Here is a 22406-nt window from a genome sequence, read left to right on the forward strand (position 1 = left end):
ATACTTAATACATGCCAAATCTGCAATTCCATTCTTGGAAACATTTTCCAAACTCATCTGTTTGGATGGCTGACTGCACCTTCCTTCGTTTTTGCTTCACCTCTTCTACATCATCATCAAATCCCTGTCCTTTCATATCCCTTTTCATTTGAAGAAACAAAAAGAAGTTGCATGAAGTGAGGTCAGGTAAGTAAGATGCATGGGGCAAGAGAGGAATGCTGTTTTTTGCCAAAAACTAGTGCACTGAGATGGCTGCATGACCACATGCATTGTAGTAGTGCCAAAACCAGTCCTCCCATCTGCCACAAATCAGGCCTTTTTTGTCACACGCTATTACACAATCTCTTCAGAACCTCTAAATAGAAAGCTTGATTAACAGTCTGATCTGTTGGAATGAACTCCAAATGCACTATCTCCCTCACATCTAAAAAACAAATGCGCATCATTTTTGGAGGGGCGGGGCAGTAATCTCTGTATAACAAATATTTAAAGAATAAAAAGCAATCCTTCTCATACTGTTTCAAAAGATAGGAGAGAAGGGGGCCATTTTTAACTTATTCTATGAAGTCCACGTTAAAATGAAGCCAGACAAAGATATAAAAAACTACAGACCAATATCTCAATTTATATACAAATCATAAAATCCATTTAATGCTCACTTATCAACTATTTCTTCATACAACATTTTATATTTACAGTAATATTAAAATATCAACTATCTGACATATTACTTAATATTACACATTACCTAACTCCAAGGCACATGGCAAGAGTACTGTTGCTGTGATGGTTAAGGTTTTTATGTCATGGCCCATGGTTCTCAGTGGTTTAATAGCTATGTAGTGATGCAACTAGCAGCTACATAATTATGTAATTTTCCAGTTATATAATAGTCGTTTCTCCATTTGTGATCTAATGTGGTCACCCTCCAATTTCCCATACATACTAGGCAAATCAATTTCAGCAGCATACAATGACCCATTGGGGATTATCCCAGGAATACAAGAGTAGGATTCAACATGCAAAAATCAATTAATATACCAAATTACTAGAAAGGAGGAAAAAAACCCCAATATTATCCCAATTGATGCAGAAAAACAAAATCCAACATCTTTGCATGATAAAATACTGAGCAACTTAAAGAGTAGAAGGGAAGGCTACATATGAACAACCCATTCAAAAAATCCAAACCCACTGTGATCAAGAGCGATTCTATACAGGGTTTTCCAAGGCTAAAAAGCTTTACAGGAACCGAGAGCTTCATCTTGGTAAGTTTGAACAACCAGCCTAGTGATTAGTAGTCCTACATTTAGCCAATGGCTAACATCATATTTAACATTAGACTGAAAGCTGTTCTCTTCATATCAGGAACAAAACAAGGATGCCCACTTTTGCTACTTCTAGTTAATAAAATATGGAAGCTTCTAGCCAGGGCAATCAGATAAGAAAAAGACATACGAACTGGAAAGAAAAATATACAACTATATTTATTTGCAAATAGCATGATCTCCATAGAAAAAGAGAATACACAGGTAGCACTGACTACTAGCTGAAAGGCTGGCAGTTGCGTCATGAACAAGCCTAGTAACCTGCTTCTGGAAGGTCAAACCTTGTGGAGCAATGCTACTGTGCACAAATGGGGTTGCTAAGATTCAGAATTGACTTGATAGGAACTAACACATAGAAAGTGGGCATCATCATAGCAACAATTATGAGCGTGGTGATGAACTAGGCTACATTTTGTTCTGTTGCACATAAAGACACTAGGAGTCAGAGCTGACTCAATGGGACCTAACAAGGATGCAAAGAAAGTGATAAAGCATTCCCACAAAAACTGCTAGAGCCAGGAAAAAGAGCACAGTTGCAGAACACAAATTTTAAATTAAGCATGCAACCATCAGTTGTATAAGCAGCAAACAATGTGAAAAGGAAATTAAGAACACAATTTTATTCACCACATTAAGAAGCATAAAATCATTGATGTGAAGGATCATAGAGAAAGTGGAGAGCCCCAAACCACCTGCAAGATAATTGGACAGTCCTTCACAGAAAGGCCACACAGAAGGGATGATCGATCCATCCAGGGGGTAGTATAGCAGTGTTGAAACACATAAGTATCCTCTAGTTCTTTAATATTTCTTGCCCCTACTATTATGGTCTTAGTTTTTGCCTCATTAATCCTGTTACACCTGCATAAGTTCATTTGTATAATTAAGACCATTCGATGCATGAAATCCAAGAAAGATAAACCCTTCAGAAATAATAATGGGAGTAATGATTCCCTGAGGGCACAAAAAGAGAAGGGGGAGAGGGGGAACTGACAGCAATGAAGACTATATAACTCCACTCAAGGGGAATGAATAACAGAATGCAGGTAAAAGGATACACTGGATGGTTTAAGATATGGCACCAAAAAAAATGAACAACAATAATAATATTTAATATAATAACAAGGGTTTTTGGGGCGTTGGGTGGGGGGCAGGGACAAAGGGGAGCTCATATGAAAGACTGCAAGAAGAAAATGATGGTGGCAGCAATTCTACAATCATGCTTGATCTAATTGAATTATGGATTGTTGTAATATCTCTAAGAGCTCACAATAAAATAGGGGTGGCAGGGAGAGCATAAAAATCCCTCTCCCTAAAAAATAAATTAATGAAAGAAGCATTAAAGACTATGACGTCTTATTCACTGAAGACTATGAACATCATTGTAAGAAGTTAAAGAAGCCCTAAGTCAATGAAAAGGCATCCATATTCCACAACGTGAAGGACTGGAAGACTTATAAGAATATTGTTCAGATGACAATACTTTGTTGTTGGTGTTAGGTGTCATTGGATAAGTTTTGACTAACAGCAATCTCCAATTTCAGCAGAACTTCCCCCAAAGGTTTTCTTGGCTGTAATCTTTATGGAAGCAGACCACCAGCACTAGGTGGACTTGACCCACTATCCTATCGGTTAGCAGCAAAGCACTTAATTGTTGGTAATATCTTTTACTCAGGCTTTGTTTTGAACATCTTTCTAAATCAAATTATTTTCAAAGTTACTTTTAAACTGATATCAGAACAAATTCTAAAAATAGGGCACAGAATGGAGCAAATAAAAGCTGAAATCAGTTACTGCGTACAGGGCGTTTCAGCAAAGAGCACCTCTATACCTCAGGTTTTTCCTGAATGGTTGGCAAGTCCTCCTGTGATGTTTCCACCACTTGATGCAACTTCTTATGAAGCTCATCCATTTTCTGTTTTAATAACTGTTCTTCAAAAGCATTTGCTTCTTTCTTTTTCATGTAATGTCTGTCTTCATTAACTTTAGAATACATAAAAAAATTAGTGGATTAGACGTGAAAGTTTAAATACAGGCCATTAGAGACATACATGTAAAATACACTAAAGGTAATTTTAGGATGCTTAAAAATCTTTTCAATATTTATTAGGTTATTAGAAGCACTTCAGCTTAAGTATAATTTTTTAAATATAAATCATTTTATTGGGGGCTCTTACAGCTCTTAGAACAATCTATACATCCATTGTGTCAAGCACATTTGTATATATGTTGCCATCATCATTTTCAAAACATTCTTTCTACTTGAGCCCTTGGTATCAGCTATTTTTTCCCTCACTCCCCCACCCTCCCACCCATAGGAACCCTTGATAGATTATAAATTATTGTTATTTTCCTATCTTATACTGTGCGCTGTCTCCCTTCACCCACATTTCTGTTGTTTGTCCCCCTGGCCATGGGACGGGGCGATATATCAATCATTGCAATTGATTCTCTCTTTCTCCCCCAACCTTCCCTCCACCCTCATGGTATCGCTACTCCCATTACTGTACCTGAGGGTTTATCTGTCCTTTAACCATAATTTTTATTTGCCCTCAGCATGATTACTCTTAAGGATTGAACTGTGTCTTCTCTGAAAGATGTCTGTCTGTGGTCATAATCCTATTTGGGAACGGGTTGTTTTTATTATGCTAATGAGACAGGATTAGTGTGGGGTATGCTCTGAGCCAATCAATATTGAAATAGAAGAGATTAAACACAAGTTAACAAGGAGAGTGCAGAAGAGAGATTCCAAGCCACATGAATATTGCCGCCAGGAACAGTAGCTCAGAAAAGGCAAAGACCTTCCTCCGGAGCCAGCAGAGAAAAAGCTTTTCCCTAAAGATAGCATCCTGGGTCTAGAACGTTAGCCTCTTAAGGAAAAAATGTCTGTTTGTTAAAGCCATCTACTTATGTTATTTCTGTTATAGCAGCACTAAAATATAGCTTTTGAGAAACAATCATGACTTCAAATTATCTGAAAATGGAAGTTTTTTCTTCTTTTTTAATAAAAATCTCTAAGTGCTTTCTCAAAATAAAAAGTAAAATACACAAGGAAGCCAGTGCCTCAGGCATGCTTTAGTTGGCCCTATTTCCAATAACTAGGTGAATATTAATGTATTCCATGAGTCAAAGCATCTGGTTTAAGATTTTAAATGTGAAAGAGAAACGCCTCTGCACACCACACGAAGTGGGTCCAGTATTGTGATAAGTATGGACTAGCTTTTCTTAGTTGGTGACTAGACATGAAAAAAAAAAGACAAAAAGAAAGGCCTCTGCGTTGTTCTATCTCTCAGGGCCATGCTGTGAAAACAAAGCCAGTGCAGACACTGGCCTCAAGAACAAAGCTTTTGATGTGAGCAAAAACCCCGACACACCATCTTTCCATAAATAGCATGGCACTTAGATCAGGGGCCCTTCAGAAAGTATCTGGAGTACTTGAGATCATTAAAAATCTCTACTGAATGCAACTTCCTGTCCTAATCCAGTCACAGTACAAATAACTCACCTAGAGGTTTAGAATCATTTATAAAAGTTCACATAAGTTAAAATAAAATCAACTACATTTAAAAGATATCATAGTAAAAGATAAGGCGATAAGCTCATATGCATTGTTACCTCCCCAGAGCGGTTTCAACTATAATCTCTTCTGTCAAGCCTACACTTTGGTCCTTGTACAAACATGGCTGCTAGACTAGTATTTAACAAAGATTTCTAGGCTTGCAAAAGAATAACCATGGATATATATACATAGATACTTTCAGCATAGAGAACTATATAAAAGTACTCTTCAGAGAGGAGGATTATTTTAAGCAGTATTAGATAAGGTTGTAAGTACCCCATTGTTCATGCTTTTTCCGCTGATTATATTTCTGGGCTCTCAGTTCTTCAAAGGAGAATTCTGATTCTCCACGAATAAGCTTCTCTTTGCAATACATAACAACTTGCTTAACATCAGCTTTGGCTGTCGAAGACGCAGAATATTCTGATTTAGAAATCATGACCACTCTTTGTTCCCTATAATGGGAGAAAATATACTGCTTACAACAGTGCATGTGAATAGCTCTTAAACTAAGTAATGGATAAATGCACTAATTATACTTGCGTATTCAGTTCTTTATCACATGTTGAAGATGTAATTCCAGCAAGTTCTGATCCCTTAAAGGACAGAAAACAAATTTAAGCATTCAGTTATCAGCAAAGAGAGATAACATCACCACCAAAAAACTTTAAGCCCAATGGAATTTTTCCACAATAGCCTTGAAGTCCCCTTCTATGAGGTGAACAGTGACAGAAAGTCACTTCAGTTGTAGTTGACATGGAGGTTAACCAAAGGTTAAAAAATCAAAGAAATGAGATAGCAAAAGGATGTAGAAGTGAACCATTTCAATTCCATCCACAGTCTCCCCTCAACTCACAAATACTGTTATGACCTGAGTTTTAGAAATGCACGCCAACTTATTTCCTGGACTTGAGTTAGATGTTACTATTTGATTTATACGCTGAGCATTATGTAGAGGTTCGGAGGTTCTAGCTGTGGAGAAACAGGAAGAAATATGGAAGAATAAGCCTAAAACCATGTTAAGGATCATGATTACATAACACATTTCATCTTTCAATCAAATAACATATAAAACTAATCAACTTTTTCAAACTGACAATATAAAACGTGTTTAGATAAGAAATGTTATGAAAACAATTTTCTGATTAACTCAAAATGCCTAAGCAAGTACTCAAAGAAATAGAAAACTTATCTAATTATTTCAATCAGCTTAGGTTAGTCAATGTTCATTGCTTGAAATATATTTCTTCAAAAAGTTACCGTACAGATGAGGAAGCCTCAAAAAGCTCATGGAAGAATGGAATAAAAATAGGAATACAAAAATTCCAAAGTAAGTACTATCCTTAAACCTGTTATTTTTGTTTTTTTTTAATCTTGAAAATATAAAGCATCATGTTTTTCTTGTGGGTTTGCTTTTCTGAAGTAACACAGAGCCTCTGATCGTCAGCTTCTAATGATGATGATTATTATGAGTGCCTTTCTTATTACCTAAAAGAATACAACTGAGAACTCAATAGATATGCAGATTTTTGTTTGTTTTTCAAAAGAAATTCTAAAAAGCAGCACAAGTCAGAAAGTGTGTTATAAGCCATCTAGACATTTTAGGAAGCATTACTTTACCTGGAGCTGGCAAGTGCGTTTCGGTGAGGCGTTTCTGAAATAACCTAAATATAGATCATAAATGTACAGTTTAATATGTATCGCGATTAAGGTGAAAACTAAACATAAGGAAATGATTTTAAGTAGTGGAGACTGTCAAGAGAGAACACAAAGTTGAACTATACAGTTGTTTCAATGTCACAAAAAAGTCACGCCCAATGCCTTCATGTTAGGAAAAGTCCTCAGCTTGTCTAATTTATGTATTTCTTGACCTTATGTAACAAATGACAGCCTGTTAATGTCACCCCACAATGAGTTCTAACTTTTAGCAATTTTATACACCTGGGTCAGAGGAGTCCTGGTAGCACAGGGGTTTGAGTGCTCAGTTACTAACTGAAAGATTGGCAATTTTAAACCTACTAGTGGTTCTGAGGAATAAATGTGTGCCAGTCTGCTTCTGTAAAGATTATAGCCTTGGAAACCCTATGGGACAGCTAAATCCTGTCCTATAAGGTTGCTATGAGTTGGAATCAACTCAAGAACAGTAGAGTTTGTGTGATGTCTGGATCATGGTGAATATAGTTGGAAGAAGTGAAAATATAAAACCGTCTATTTCAAAAGGCTGATTGATGTACTATTGTTTATGTTCTTTGAGAAGTTCTCAAATATGCCTTCAAGGCACCTGGTGGTACTGTTGGATAAGAATTAGACTGCTGACCTCAAGGTCAGTGGTTCACATGCACCAGCTGTTAAGGTTTACGGTCTCAGAAAGCCTATACAGGGTTGATTTGAGTTGGAACAGACTCAATTGCAGTGCATTTTTTAATACATGATAAGTAATGTGCAATTTGTAAACCTGACATTTTTGGGTGCCGAGAATCAAGGTATAAAAAGACTAAGAGTTGTATAATCAAATGCAATTTGTGGACCTTGTTTCTCAATAAATCAACAGTTAAAAAAATTTTGGGGGGGGTCACTTGATGGGGAAATTTCAATACTGATTGCAAATTATTTTGTTGGATGTGATAACAGCATCAAAGCTCTATAACAAATAGGCTCAAGAAATGTTTGTGGACATGTTTAGGGTAAAACATTTTATGGTCTTGCATTTGCTTCAAAATTCTTCAGTATAACTGGATATCCCCTTATGGAAAGGTCACGGGGAAGAGACGAGCCAGTCAGGGTGCAGTGTAGCAATGATGAAACACAACTTTCCTCTAGTTCCTAAATGCTTCCTCCCCACCACTATCATGATCCCAATTCTACCTTACAAATCTGGCTAGACCAGAGGATGTACACTGGTACAGATAGGAACTGGAAACACAGGGAATCCAGGGCGGATGAGTCCTTCAGGACCAGTGGCGAAACTGGTAGGGTGGAGGGAGGGTGGGGTACAGGGAGAACAGATTATAAGGATCTACATATAACCTCCTCCCTGGGGGAAGGGCAACAGAAAATTGAGTGACGGGAGATGTCGGACAGTGTAAGATATGACAAAATAATAATTTATAAATTCTCAGGGGTTCATGAGGGACGGGGGAGCGGGGAGGGAGGGGAAACAATGAGGAGCTGATGCCAGAGGCTTACGTGGAGAGCAAATGAGGAGGATGGGGATAGCAATGAACAAAGGTGCTTCATACAATTGATGTATGTATGGATTGTGATAATAGTTGTATGAGCCCCCAGTAAAATGATTTTTTTTAAAAGTACTTAAAAAAAGAAAAAAAAAAAAGATCAATAATGAGAGTAGCCATGCCAAGAGGGTAAGGGTAAGGTGGGGGAGAAGGGGGGAACAGATCACAATGATCTACATATAACCTCCTCTCTGAGGGACGGACAACAGAAAAGTGGGTAAAGGGAGACATCAAACTGTGTAAGACATGACAAAATAATAATAATTTATAAATTATCAAGGGTTTGTGAGAGAGGGAAGGGAGGGAGAAAAAATGAGGAGTTGATACCAAGGGCTCAAGTAGAAAGAACATGCTTTGAGAATGATGATGCAACAAATGTACAAATGTACTTGACTCAATGGATGTATGTATGGATTGTGATAAGAGTTGTACAAGCCCCCAATAAAATGATCCAAAAAAAAAAAATCTTTAGCATAGAAAAATTATGATCAAAGCAAAATGTCAATAATCTCCTACAAAAAGTAGGGGATTGGTAAATGGAGGTTCATGATAGTAGTTTTTCTTTCTTAATCAATGTTTGAAGTTTCTCATAAAACAGTTTAGAAAGCATGAGTACTGTGACAAAGTTGGAAAAAAAAATGATACTATATAAATAAATAAATAAATAAATGTGATATTAACTGTGCTGGTAACGAGTGCAGTGAGTCCTGGCAATCCTGTGGATAAGTGTTGGCTACTAATACAAGGTTGATGGATCAAATCAAGAGCTGTAACCCAGGGCAGAGTTGAAGGTATCTGCTCTTGTAGAGATTTACCATCTCAGAAACCCTATATGGGGTTGCTAAGAGTCATAACTGACTCAATGGCAATGGATTTTGGTGTAATGCTAGTGAGGGGGAAAGTAAAACACTGCATAACCTTTTGAATTGGTAGTTTGGCTAAATGGACCAGAATTCTTAAAACTCTCCATACACTCTTGACTTAAGAGTTTCAAGTCTGAGAATCTATCCATAAGAATTATATAAAAATAGCAACTACTTTGGAAAAGTCTTTCATTAAAAATATGACTTTGATACAAAGCTGCCTATGCACATAAAGGATGCTTGCAAACCTGTAACAAGCACACACAAAATAATGCCAAAAAGTTTCTTCTTTTTCTTTAGTTTTTAGTACTTGCAAATTTTTTTCAATGAAGTGTATTTAACCACAGAAAAAGAATATTGGGGGGAAAAGTCAAAGTTATGTCATTCTCTATAAAAATTAAAAATCAAAATGTTGGCAATAACTTAAATGTCATAGGAGAGTATGTAACTGACAGATTCCACAACCATTGTCTAAGTAGTATAAAAGCTCTTTTTTCTTAAAAGTAGTGTGAAATTCAGTGTATAGACCCAGACTTCTGGTAAGATTTACTGTTTAAAATAGAAACACAAAGACTCACATAACAGGTGTAGGAAACAATACTGAAAGGAAATGTGTGGAAATGTTAACAGTAATATTCCTTGGTGGTTTCTATTTCTTTACATCTGCCTGTATTATCTAGATTTTCCACATTGAGAATTTCCCTATACAAAGAGATGACAATTAAAAAAAAGAAATTCGGAGCAAGCATCACATGACAAAGCAGGAGTCTCTCTTAGAAGCACCTGTGCTGTTGTTGTAGTAGTTCTCTAGGTTCAGCCTTGTTTTGAAGTCCTCTCCGAAAAACAGCACTGGCATGCGGCAGCTCTCCCTGGTTTTCCAGATGCCCGGCCCAGGCGATGTATAGAGGGGATGACAGGGTCCCAATCCCTTGGTTGTACAGAAACTCAAAAAACTGATGACGGTCGCTGTTGTACTCAGCCTATGGGAGGCCAAACAGGGAGAAAAACAAAGAAAATCTGTTTTACATCTGGTCCAGGGTTCATTCAGCCCCAAAGTTCAGTTTCCGCAAATGCCTCTGAAATGAAGGAGGATGCATGTTTCTTAAAGGTGAGATGCCTTCCTATCCTTGACATGCAACATCCTGAAAATTACCCATAGTCTTTCTCAAGGCAGTGCATTCCATATCAATTTCTTAACTAAGGTATTTATTTTGTCTTAAGTTGAACTTTATTAAGCTCTATGGGGTACCTCCCATCTTAGTTTTTGTAATTTAGTGAACAAATCCATGTTTTTCGGTTTCATTCCATTCATGATTATTACAGCTCACAAGACCTTAAGGCTTTATTCTCAGGTTACTGAGACCAAATCTTTCAAGCCCTAAACTGGGGGCATGTTCTCTTTATAGTTTCTGAGTTAATAGGCCATTAATTATTCACAATGAACTTAATTTAGCCCCAGAATCCTTCTAATTAGCTGAGAAGGTTTACTTACTCTGCCACTCTCCTATGTAGCACAGTTCTATTCTATAACACATGGGGCTGCCATGAGTTGGGATTAATTTGAAAGCAATTTTTTAAAATAGTAAAATAATCTTAAAATCTAAGTGGGGCAAGGAAGCAAAGGTTTAATGCGATTATAGATTTGATTAGACATATGAAAGTATACTTACAAATTTTAGACAGTAATGGATGAATCTTGGGTCATTGTGATAATTCTTCCTTTCTAAAAACGTCTTCATTAACTGTTCTAATAATGCTGCCAAGTATTCTTTATTCTCAGGAAAATTCTCTTCTACCCACCGCATATAACTAGAAAAACATCGATAATGTCAAATTTCAAAACAGCATCGTTTGTTTATAGGAATAAGATAAACTAAATGCTAACCTTTCCCATTCACCAAGTGGGTCATCGCCCTTGTAGTTCTGCATATGGGCTTCAAACATCCTAGGAGAGAGACAAACATGCACATGGAACATTAGTGATAGACTCTAAAAATAGAAATACATTTCATTTCATAAAGCATGTATCATTTATAAACCTTGAAATAGAAATCTTAATTCAAATGGGACATAAGAATGTAAGTTTTTCGAAATGGAAAGAAGACCCAGCGCTCCTGAGATTAGCCCTAGGACGTGGCTGAGAGGGTACTGAAGAGGGTCTCCAGCTTTATCTCCATGAGTCTCTGCCCCCTGATGTTCCAGTTGCTACTACCATCATGAGGGACACTGTCAATAGTTTGCTTCTCACCCCAATGGTGTGATCAAGGTTTAGCACTGACAAGTACAAATACAGTTGACATTGACAAGTACAAGATTCACAGAGGACTTCTGAATCGCTGTGAGATAGCCCAGGGTTTCCAAATAACAGTTTGCTTTTTAGGCCTGAATAAAACACAGCGCCCCCGAGGAAAAACAAAAAATGGCAGTATCCCAAACTTTCTTCTTCATATAGTCCAGTTTCTAGGACTATTTGCTCAGCATACAGATTGAATAAGTATGGTGAGAAGATACAATCCTAACACACACCTTTCCTGATTTTAAATCATGCAGTATTCCCTTGTTCTGTTGGCAAAACTGCTCCCTGATCCATGTACAAGTTCTTCATGAGCACAATGAAGTGTTCTGGAATTCCCACTTTGTTATGACCCACACATTTGAATGCCTTTGCATAAGTCAATGAAACACAAGTAACATTTTTCTGGTATTCTCTCCTTTCAGTCAACATCTATTTGACATCATCAATGACATTTCTTGTTTCATATCCTCCTCTGAATCTGGCCTGAACCTTTGGCACCCTGTCAATGTACTGTTGCAACTGTTCGTGAATGATCTTCAGTAAAATTTAACTCACATGTGATATCAATGATGTTGTTCTATAATTTGAACATTCTATTGGGTCACCTTCTTTTAATTTTGGGGATGGGTACAAAAAGTATCTTTTCCTGTCAGTTCGTTAACTAGCTGTCTTCCAAATTTCCTGGCATAGACCATTGAGTGCTTCCAGTACTTCATTAGCTTGTTAAAACATCTCAATTGGTATTCCATCAATCCTGGAGCCCTGTTTTTGGCTAGTACTTTCAGTGCAGCTTGGACTCCTCCCCTCAGCATCATTGGTTCTTGATCACATGCTATCTCTTGAAATGGCTGAATGTCAATTAGATATTTTTGGTAGTGACTCTTTGTATTCTTTTCATCTTCTTTTGGTGCATCCTCGATTGGTCAACATTTTTTCCCATAGAAAGTTTGTATATTTTAAATTTTCTGTTCAGCTCTTCATCATTTCTTCCATTTGCCTTAGCGACTCTATGACTAAGAGCAAGTTTCAGATCCTCTTTTGACATCCACTTTGATCTTTTCTTTCTTGTCTTTTTAATGATTCTTTGGTTTCCTCATGTATGATGTTCTTGATGTCATCCCATAGCTTATCAGGTCCTTTATCACTAATGTTCAATGCAACAAATCTGTTCTTGGGATGTTTTGGAAAGTCAGGTAAAATATACTCAAGATCATACTGTAGCTCTTGTGAACTTGTTTCAATTTACTTCAGCTTTATCCTGAACTTACATATGGGCAACTGATTCTCTGTTCCATAGTCAGCCCCTTGAGTCTGGTTTTAGCTGCTGATATTGAGCTTCTCCATCATCTCTTCCCATAGATGTACTCAAATTGATTTTTGTGTATTCCATCTACAGAAGTACATGTGTGTATAGTCACCATTTGTATTGTTGCAAAAAGGTCTTTGCTAGAAACAAGTCTTTGGTCTTGCAAAATTCTATCATGTGATTGTCCATTTCATTTATATCATCAAGACCATATTTTCCAACTTACTTCCACTTTGTTTCTGACTTTTTGCATTCTGACTTCCAATAATGATTAATGCATCTTGATTGCATGTTTGATCAATTTCTGACAGAAGGCATTGGTAGAATTCTTCAGTTTCTTAATCACACGGTGTACATTCTTCTCCAGCGCACACAGCATACACTTTAGAATAGAGCACACATTAGGCTACAAAGCAAACTTCAACAAATTAAAAAACACTGATATTCTAAAATCCATTTTCTCAGATCACAATGCTATAAAACTGGAAATGAACAATAGAAAAGAATTGGAATATAAAGATAAATAGATTGACACTGAATAGCATATTACTTAAAAACAACTGGATAGTAGATCAAATAGGGGATGAAATGAAACTATTCCTTGAAACAAATGAGAATGATGTGTTAGGCCAGGTTGACTAGAGAAACAAATCCAGGACACTCATAAACATATCAGAAAGAGCTTTAAATCATTATGTCCTTATATATCAAGAATGCATCATAGCCAAGTCCAACTCAAGTCCCTTAGTCCAATGCTAATAAATAAGTCCCTTTTCAGCTCCATGTAGTCACATGCTGATGACACAGAGTGGTGAACTGGGAAGCAGAAGGTCACAAATCAGTGGTTGCAGAGTCACATGGATCTAAGATAGAAGCATGGCAAGGTACTCACCTCTATCAGGGTCAGATGGCCCACATGGGGCCACCCCCGGAAGCAGACAGTCTGTGAAGTCCCAGTAAGGAAGAAGACAAAGTGGTAGAGAGAAAGCAATTCCCAGAGTCCTTCGTTCTCATAAAAGTTTACACACTATAGGAGGTATCATCAAGCTACCACATAATTGACAGGTTTAGACAGAAGTGTATAGTTCACATAAAATCATCCAACTATCACCAACGATAACACATACCAAAGCCTTTGGGACACAGCAAAAGCAGTTTTAAGAAGGCAATTTATAGCAATCAATGCACATATGAGAGGAGAAGAGATTCAAAATCAGCACCTTAACAAAGCACCTCAACAGCTAGAACAAAGGGAACAATATAAACCCTCCAAACAAGAGGTTAAAGCAGAAATAAATGAAGTGGAAAACAGACAACCAATGAAAAAAACCAATAAGACAAGAAGTTGGTTTTTGAAAGGATTAACAAAATTTATAAACTGCTGACAAACTTAACAAAGAAAAAAAGGGAAGATGCAACTATGTAGAATTAGAGATGAAAAGGGTGACATCACAACAGATCCAAGTGAATAAAAAGAATAGTCACACAATACTTCAAAAGCCTGAACATGTTTGATAATCTAGAAGAAATGAACAATACCTAGATATACAACTCTACCCAAATCAAAGCATGTAAGACACCTGAAGAGAACCACACCAAAAAAAAAAAAAACCCAATGTCGGGGGTTTAAATGGAGAGAAAATGTTTTGAGAAACGATGTACAAATGCGCTTTACACAATTGATGTGTGTATGGATTGAGATAACAGTTGTATGAGCCCCTAATAAAATGTTAAAAAAGAAAAAAAAATAGAGGTTATCAATAAACTTCCAATCAAGAAAAGGTCAGATGGCTTCACAGGGGAAGGAAGAGCTGTCACACAGACTATTCCAGAATACAAAAGGGACAGTAAACTCTCAAAATCATTCTATGATGCCAGCATAACCTTGATACCCAAACCAAGCAAAGACTCTGTGAGAACAGAAAACTACAGACCAATATCCTGCATGAAAATAAATGCCAATTTTCTCAACAAAATTCTGGCCAATAGAATTCAACAACATTAAAAAAAAATAATGACCAAGTAGGATTCTATTGGTGAGAATTTTATTGAGAATTTTTGCATTTATAGTTAATCATTAGATAAACAATAAATGTAATCTACCATATAAACAAGACAAAGAATAAGAACTACATAATCATATTGATCGATGCAGAAAAAGCATTTGACAATTACCTACTCCTATTCTAAAATGAACACTCAATAAAACAGGAATAGAAAAGACATTTCTCAACATAAGAAAGGACACATATAAAAATCCATCAGGCCAATATCACACTCAATGGGGAAAAATGGAAAACTTTCACCTGAAAATGAGAACTAGATAAACTATCTAGCCCAGTATCACCACTCTTATACAGGATATCTTAGCCAGAATCAGTAGACAACAAAATTAAGTCAAAGAAATGAAATTGGGCAAAGGAGAAGTGAAGCCCTTGCTCTTTGTAGACAATATGATTTTATATAGAAAGACTCTCAAAGACTCCACAAAAAGAGTGTTGTAAACCATTGAGGAATTTAGTATAGCAGGGTACAAGATGAACAAGTAGAAATCAATCGAATTCCTATACACTGGTGAAGAGACATCAAGAAAACAATGCCATTTATAATAGCCATACAAAAGTTTATATACTTAGGAACAAACCTAACCAAAGAAGCAAAAGACCTATACTGTACACAGAAAACTACAGAACATTATTACAAGAAACCAAGAGACCTCCATAAAATGGGAGAATATATTCTAAAAATGTCAATATTACCTAAAGCAATCTACAATCACAACTCAATTCCTATCCAAATCCCAAGTTCATTTTTTAAAGAAATGAAAAAACTAATTAATAACTTCATATGTAGAGGGAAGAGGCCCAAGAAAAGCAAAGAAATTCTGAAAAATAGAATAAAGTAGGCCGCCTTGTACTTTGCACTACTACCTTGTAGGATTATTTGGGGAGGATGGGAGAGCCAGCCCCCCACCGCTACTACTACCCACGGGTTCAGTAAGCACAACTGTACGGTTGAGGTATATAAGTATTATATTAAAGTCACCGAGAGTATGAGTGATAGAAGAGATATTACAATGATGCAGTCACACACATTACATGGTAGCATTGCAAACCTCAGCCCAGCTTGGTGGTCCACATGGAGAGAGGGGGAAGGGAAGGAAGGCAAGGGAACAAGGGAGAGAGGACAGGAGAGGAGAGGGGGAAGAGGGGAGCGACAAATGAGAGCCCAGCGGGAGAGAGGCCCGAGAGAGACTTCTCTAATGCTGACCCACGCCTATATACCTTTTGGGGGCCGTGCCAGCCCACTAATTACAGATAAAGGCATACGTCACAGGAAGGGATTGCACTATAGGTTACACAGTAATGAGAGGGAGTGGTCTAGGGACACAAATGCAATAGGAAGAGTAGGGATTGGGGGTATACATGTGACAAGATGGGCGGATCCTAGATTTAGGATGGCAGTTTAACTTTGACCTGTTCCTGGGTCTCCATAGGAACCTTTATCAGTAGGATGTGAACTCCTCCTACAGGAACCAAGCTTCAGAGAGAGGTAATCCATTGTCTCCAGCAGCAGGGAGCAGGCCCACCACTGTGGTGGGACTAGACAGCGGTCTGGCAGAAGTTATCTGGCCTCCCCCCACACTACCTGACCCATAAACTTACTACACATTCACAGTAGTCAAAACAGCCTGGTACTGGTACAATGATACATAGACTAGTGAATAGTACCGAAAACCTAGTAATAAAACAATCCACCTACAGGCAACTGATTTTCAACAAAAAAAGCAAAAAGCATTAAATGGGAAAGAAACATTCTCTTTCACAAATGGTGCTGGAAAAATTTGATCTCCATCTGCAGAAGAATGAAATAGATCCCACACCTCACCCCATGCACAAAAAAACGAACTCAAGATGGAGATCATCAAAAAAGAACTCACGATGGATTAGGATCATCAATGAGAAAATCTGGACAAATTTAAGGGCCCTTTTGCAGGGCATACACAGACTACCAAATATAATAAAGGAAACACACACAGTGGAAGGCAAAATAGATGGCTGGGACCTATTAACAATAATATACTTATGCACAAAATCTCTAGCAATAGCACAATAAGGGATTAGTTACTAAAATCTACAAAATTCTGTCACACCTGAATAAGTAGAAAAGAAGTAATCTTATTAAAAGATAGGGTAAAAACATGAATATACAATTCACAAAAGACAACACTTGAATGGCTAGTCATCAAAGAGATGCAAATCAAAACAATGATGAGGTATCACCTTATACCCACAGGATAGGCAATGGAAAATAAAACCAGAACAACAAACGATGGAGAAGGTGTGGAGAGATTGGAACTTTACCATACTGCTTTTGGGCTTACAAAGTATGTACAACCACATGGCACTACCTAAAACAATCAGGAATACAAATACCAAAGTCTAGTATACTTTTGCTGGACATATACCCCAAAGAAATAAGAGTCAGAACACAAACAGACGTATGATCTCCCATGTTCATTGCAGCACAATTCACAATAGCAAGAAGCTGGAAATAGCCTAACTGCCAATCAGGAGAATGGATAAATTAACTCTGGTACATACACACAGTATAATACTATGCATCTCTAAATAAACAGCGTTGAAACCATGAAACACTTCATGACATGGAAGGACCTGGGAACCATTATGCTGAGTGAAATTAGTCAATCACAAAAGGGAAAACATTGCATGAATCCACTACTTTAAAGGTAAACACCAAGAAAAAGGCAGGCTTCTGCTCTCAGGTCATGTAATCTAATCTGGTCTCCCATGCAACAAGGTATTGAGCCTGCCTAGAGCCCATGAACCATATTTTTTTTTTCTATTTTATTTTAACATTTTATTAGGGGCTCATACAACTCTTATCACAATCCATACACACATCAATTGTGTAAAGTGCATTTGTACATCATTCTCAAAACATTTTCTCTCCACTTAAACCCCCGACATTAGGTCCTCATTTTTCTCCTCCCTCCCAGCTCCCCCCTCCCTCATGTGAACTGTATCTTATCACCCCCTTTATAAGTACATCTTAAAACCACTTTGACAGAGGAGACCTCACCTCAGCTGGAATCAGCTTATCAAGAAGGGAGAGGGAGAAGACCTTTCACTTACTTTCAGGCAACACTAGGCTAAGGTTACCTCAAATCACCTTGCTGGAAATTCAAGTCAAGATGTGAGGAGGGAGGCATGTATGTCTCCCAGAAGGCAATTATATTTCTGTTGGTGGGTAAGCTGGGAGGAGCAACCTATATTTAACAACTTATATAGAACCCAAGGAAGTAATACACCTGCTACTACATTCCTAATTGGACACTTTTGACCTAGTATCTATGTACCCCTTGGTGACCCAGTCATTTGTTATAGACTTCTGAGACTTCCCAAAAAACTCCAAACTCAAGGCCATTGAGTCAATGCTGAGTCATGGTAACCCTTAATGGGTTTCGGAGACAGTAACTGTTTATGGGAATTGAAAGCCCCATCTTTCTCCTGTGGAGCTGCTGTTGCTTTCGAACTGCCAGCCACGTGGATTGCAGACCAACTGGTAAACACTACACCATTAGGGCTTCTACTCTGTCTTTTTGAGGTACAAACCGTCTTTCAGAAGGCCATGCTACACAGATTCGATGTGGAAACCCCACTAAGTGGACTGGACTTTACCTCAAACTTACTTGTAGCAGATTTAAGGAACTGGTATACACCCTTGTACTCAATGTTGAAATACCCTAATGTGAGAAGCAGATGACTGCAATCACAAGGTTAGGGAACTAGCAGTCGTTGGACTGTGGTTTAGATCTCTTGCTTTGTGGGTGCCCAATGAATGGTGGCCCTGTAGTACCATATATTTACTATTTTAATGTCCTTCTTGCTTTCTTATGACATATTATTAATCTGGTAGGCATGGTTCTGTCTTTGTGAATTGTGGTAGTTGATTATCTGGTGTCAATTTCAGACATGAGATGATTAAGAGTAAGGGGTAGAGTCTAGTCTGTCAATCAGGTGATAGCCAATGAGGCCTCTGTGTGGGCATGACCTCCTGAGAATTCTGGGAAATGTATTTTTCTCCTTGGAGGCAGGAGACACCTCTCGCTCTCTGCTCACTCCCTTGGAGACACTCTACAGACAAGACACAAAGCTGACTTGCTGTGAGACATCCCTGAGAAGCCACATGGACCTACCTGATGCAGCCCTGGTGCTGGAGAAGCCACATGGAGACCCTGCCAGCACTGAGATGCTTACAACACCGTGGATCTTTCTACCCACTGGCCTGTGATCACCCTGTACTCGGTGTTATTGCATGTATTTCATAAGTCTAAAGAGGACTTTAAAGATTGGTATCGAACATATGGGGTAATATTGGACTTAGGGACTTGATCTGGACTGGGCTGGGATGTTTCCTCAATATTCCAACTGCTCTTGCATATAAACCTCTTTCTCATAAACATATGAGATTTGTTTCTCTAGTCTACCTGGACTTAACACAGAATAAATGTTATTGAAAGTTCTGCCCAATACAATTTTATCAGTACAAGTCAACAATTTATGTATTGCAGTCTATAATCTTAAAGTCAAACATTAGTTTATTTAGCTTAACTAATATAAATATCTGTCTTGAACATTGAGATAGTTTATTGTGCCAGCCCGGCCGATAAACTCAAGTGGGATTAACTGAAGGGCAGAGCGATATATGGCTTGGTGAGTCTCGCCTTTCTTGTCTCTCGCTCTTTGATCATTGGACCAGTGTGTAGCTAGCTGCCTTGCTTGCCCTGTGCCTCAATTTAAAGGCTACACTACCTGTGGGACGCCTAGCCTGTGGACTGTGTCGCTGTAAGTTGAGGTCCCTTTAAGACATCTCCAGAGCTGGGGACTGGCAGTTGGTGACCTGGCTGGCAGTTGGTGACCAGCCTTCTGATTGGCTGCTGTGCTGACATAGCCAGGCTCTATAAATAGAGGAAGATCTAGTCTCTCACAACTCTCTCTCATGGGAGTGAGTTGCAGTGAGCCATTTGTAGTGCTTTATAATTTAACTGTTTATTTCTTGTATTATATATTTATCTGTATATGATTCAACAGTTCATTTCTTGTTATATATCTAATTATCTTTATAAATAAATATATTAAATTATCAGCAATTTGGTTTTATCTCTAGAGAACCCTGTCTAACACAAGCATTATGCTCTTTTAAGAACTACCTAAATGGGAACAAAGTGATAAAAGCAATTTGAAAGATTAGATAAGGGACCTCATGGTGGAGGATCAACTCAGAAAAGGAGGGTGATTAGAGTTGCATTACTGGGAGAAGGAAATCAATATCACTAGATTTACATGCAGAAATAGTTGGGCTTATGAGAAAAATCAGGCTGCCTGCTCCTCTAAAGACTTACAGCCTGAGAACCCCCCTGGAGCTCTACTCTATCTTGTAGGGTGACGATGAGCTAGAATCAACTGGGTGGCAGTGGTTACTGGAAATAAAAACAACAAAAAAAACCAAAAACCCAAACATAGAACAACAAAACCCACCAAGCAGAGTCAAAAAAACCCAATAAAACCTGGGGTTGCAAAGGGGTTTCTCAAAATTGGGTTTTAGGGTCAACCCAACTTTAAAAAGGGAAAACGGCATGAAAAGCCATTTTTCAGGAAAATCATAGAAATAAGTGGCTTTCCAACACAAAAGGATGTTCAACCTCTCATTGTAGCAGTTTACCTCCCTGAGATCCAATTTCTCACCCACCACGTTGAGAACAATAAAGATTTATTCTTGTAAGCAGGACCGGAGTATGCTCAATCCGTGCCCTGAGATGCCCCTGCACAGCAGAAGGGCTGCTGGGACCTGCATCACCAGGGCACTGAAGGTGGGCAGGGCCATGGTGGGTGCACAGTGTTCAACGGTTTTTCATTAGCAGTGGGTCCAAGTGCAGAGCTCTGCTGAAAGTTGATTCAGCATCATAGCGACACACACGCCTCCACTGACGGGGGAGCGGATGCCGCACACCTGAACCGAACCGGGTCTCCACGCGGAAGGCGAGGATTCTGCCAAGGAACTGGGATAAATCTAACCAGTTTGATTTTTTTGTCGTACACGTTTGATTTAACTGCTGTAAATTATTTCGAAACGCAATCTGGATAGATCATCTAAGTACTACTACTACTACTACTACTACTAATACTACTAATAATAAAACAGGGGCAAGAAACCTGTAAAATGATTGGCAGGTTGGAACAAATGACCAAAGCAGCAGCAAAGCTTTTTTCCCTTAAAGGCGCACTGTCTTCAAAACGCTTTAAAGTGGACCGTGGGATTGTGAGTAAGAGGTATTCGGTAGGATTTGGGGTCAATAGATTTTCTGTTAGGTCAGGCCTGTTTCTTTCACTTGGGCGGTCCGCCCAGAGGGGTTCCACACCGAGACTAAGCGAAGAGTTCCGCCGCCTCAGGAAGGCCGGAACCCGCCCCGCCCCAACTGTCCCTGAGGTCGCGGCCCGGACGAGGGCGGGGCTGGGTTCTTGGCCGCGGCTCCCGGGTCGCCAACTCTCCCCACGGCTCTCGAGAGGCGCTCGGCCTGGGGGAGGGCGGGCCGCCGTGGGATGAAGTCCACGGCCAAAGGGAGGCGGTTGGTACCAAGGGAGGCAAGGCTGGAGCGGGGGCCGTCAGTCGGCCAGGCCCGAATCCGAGGGGTCCCAACCCCGCACCCTCACCCGCCCGCAGCCCGGGGTCGCGCCCTCCGCACGTTCCAGACACTTACTGAAAGACATTGTCCTCGTTATCCATGACGGAAGGACTGGGACCAGCTAGCGGTCACCCCACCAGCAACAGAACGACGCCCCGCCGCCGATTCAAACCTGCTGCGCAGCCGCAGTTGGCGCGCCGAGCGTTTGCGGCGTGCCCGGCCATTGGCTCGGCTCTAAGGGCGCTGACCGATTGGCCGAACCGTTGCCGAGCGACCAGGTCCCGCCCCCTGGCGTGTCGCTGCAAGTCCCCTTGTCCCCGGTGGTGCGTCCAGCGAAGAGCGCCTGCGGAGGAGCTGTTTTTGGTTTATTTTAGGCGTTTAACGGTCGTCTGTTTTACATAACTAACTCCAAATACCCGAGTCGGAAATGTGCCGCTTCGACCCCTTTCTTAAAGATATCATGAGAATCATTGATTCTGGAGATGAAAGCACTCCGATTTGTGGGACAGAAGAGATCATGTAAACCGCAGAGCTCGGGAAACTGCGCTCCTGTGGTTTAGGAGACACATGCAACCCATTTCCGGCCGTTTTCTATTAAGCTTCTCCAAGTGCTGAAACCTCTAAAATCTTAGTCTCAGGTCCTGAAGAGTTGTGGCAAAGAGTTGGGATGGGACTTTAGGCCCGAGCGTGAGTAACACCTGTGATTTAAAAAACCCATTGATAAATCTGGATTTTGTTTTGGCTTAGTGACTCCACACCGTGAGGGCCTGTTCTAACGATGACAGTTGAGCAGCGGTGAAGGTATGTGGAGGCAATGGTTTGTACTTTTGTGGTTCTTTTATTTATTTATTTTTTTGTTTTTCCAACTCCTCTGAAAAGCTGTGTGGCTGTGTAGTATAAAGTTTGGAGGGAGGGGGGCCAGCCCCCACCGCCACTACCCACGGGTTCAATAAGCACAATTGTACGGTTGAGATGTATATATATATATTATATTAAACTCATCGAGAGCAAGAGAGATAGAAGAGATATTACAATGATGCAGTCAGACACATTACATGGTAGCATTGCTCACCTCAGTCCAGTTTGGTGGTCCACGTAAGGGAGGGGGAAGGGA

The 22406-nt window shown here is 39.3% G+C and overlaps 1 protein-coding gene across 1 annotated transcript in view; it reads right to left on the minus strand.

Moving 5' to 3' along the window:
* The window catches only part of BUB1 (BUB1 mitotic checkpoint serine/threonine kinase), a 57486-nt gene extending 36043 nt beyond the window's left edge, over positions 1-21443 (minus strand). The window contains exons 1-9 of the mRNA XM_045287121.1: positions 21368-21443; positions 10869-10928; positions 10654-10792; positions 9767-9963; positions 6508-6551; positions 5759-5859; positions 5431-5483; positions 5164-5342; positions 3160-3311 (exon numbers count right to left, since the gene is read on the minus strand). Of these exons, the coding sequence (XP_045143056.1) occupies positions 3160-3311; positions 5164-5342; positions 5431-5483; positions 5759-5859; positions 6508-6551; positions 9767-9963; positions 10654-10792; positions 10869-10928; positions 21368-21393 (951 nt within the window). The 5' untranslated portion in view covers positions 21394-21443. The remainder of the gene's footprint in view (positions 1-3159; positions 3312-5163; positions 5343-5430; positions 5484-5758; positions 5860-6507; positions 6552-9766; positions 9964-10653; positions 10793-10868; positions 10929-21367) is intronic.
* Positions 21444-22406: the final 963 nt, after the last annotated feature.

The sequence above is a fragment of the Echinops telfairi genome, unplaced genomic scaffold (assembly GCF_000313985.2).
Source record: "Echinops telfairi isolate 266 unplaced genomic scaffold, ASM31398v2 ScPeMD7_11;HRSCAF=52, whole genome shotgun sequence".
Classification (NCBI taxonomy): Eukaryota; Metazoa; Chordata; class Mammalia; order Afrosoricida; family Tenrecidae; genus Echinops; species Echinops telfairi.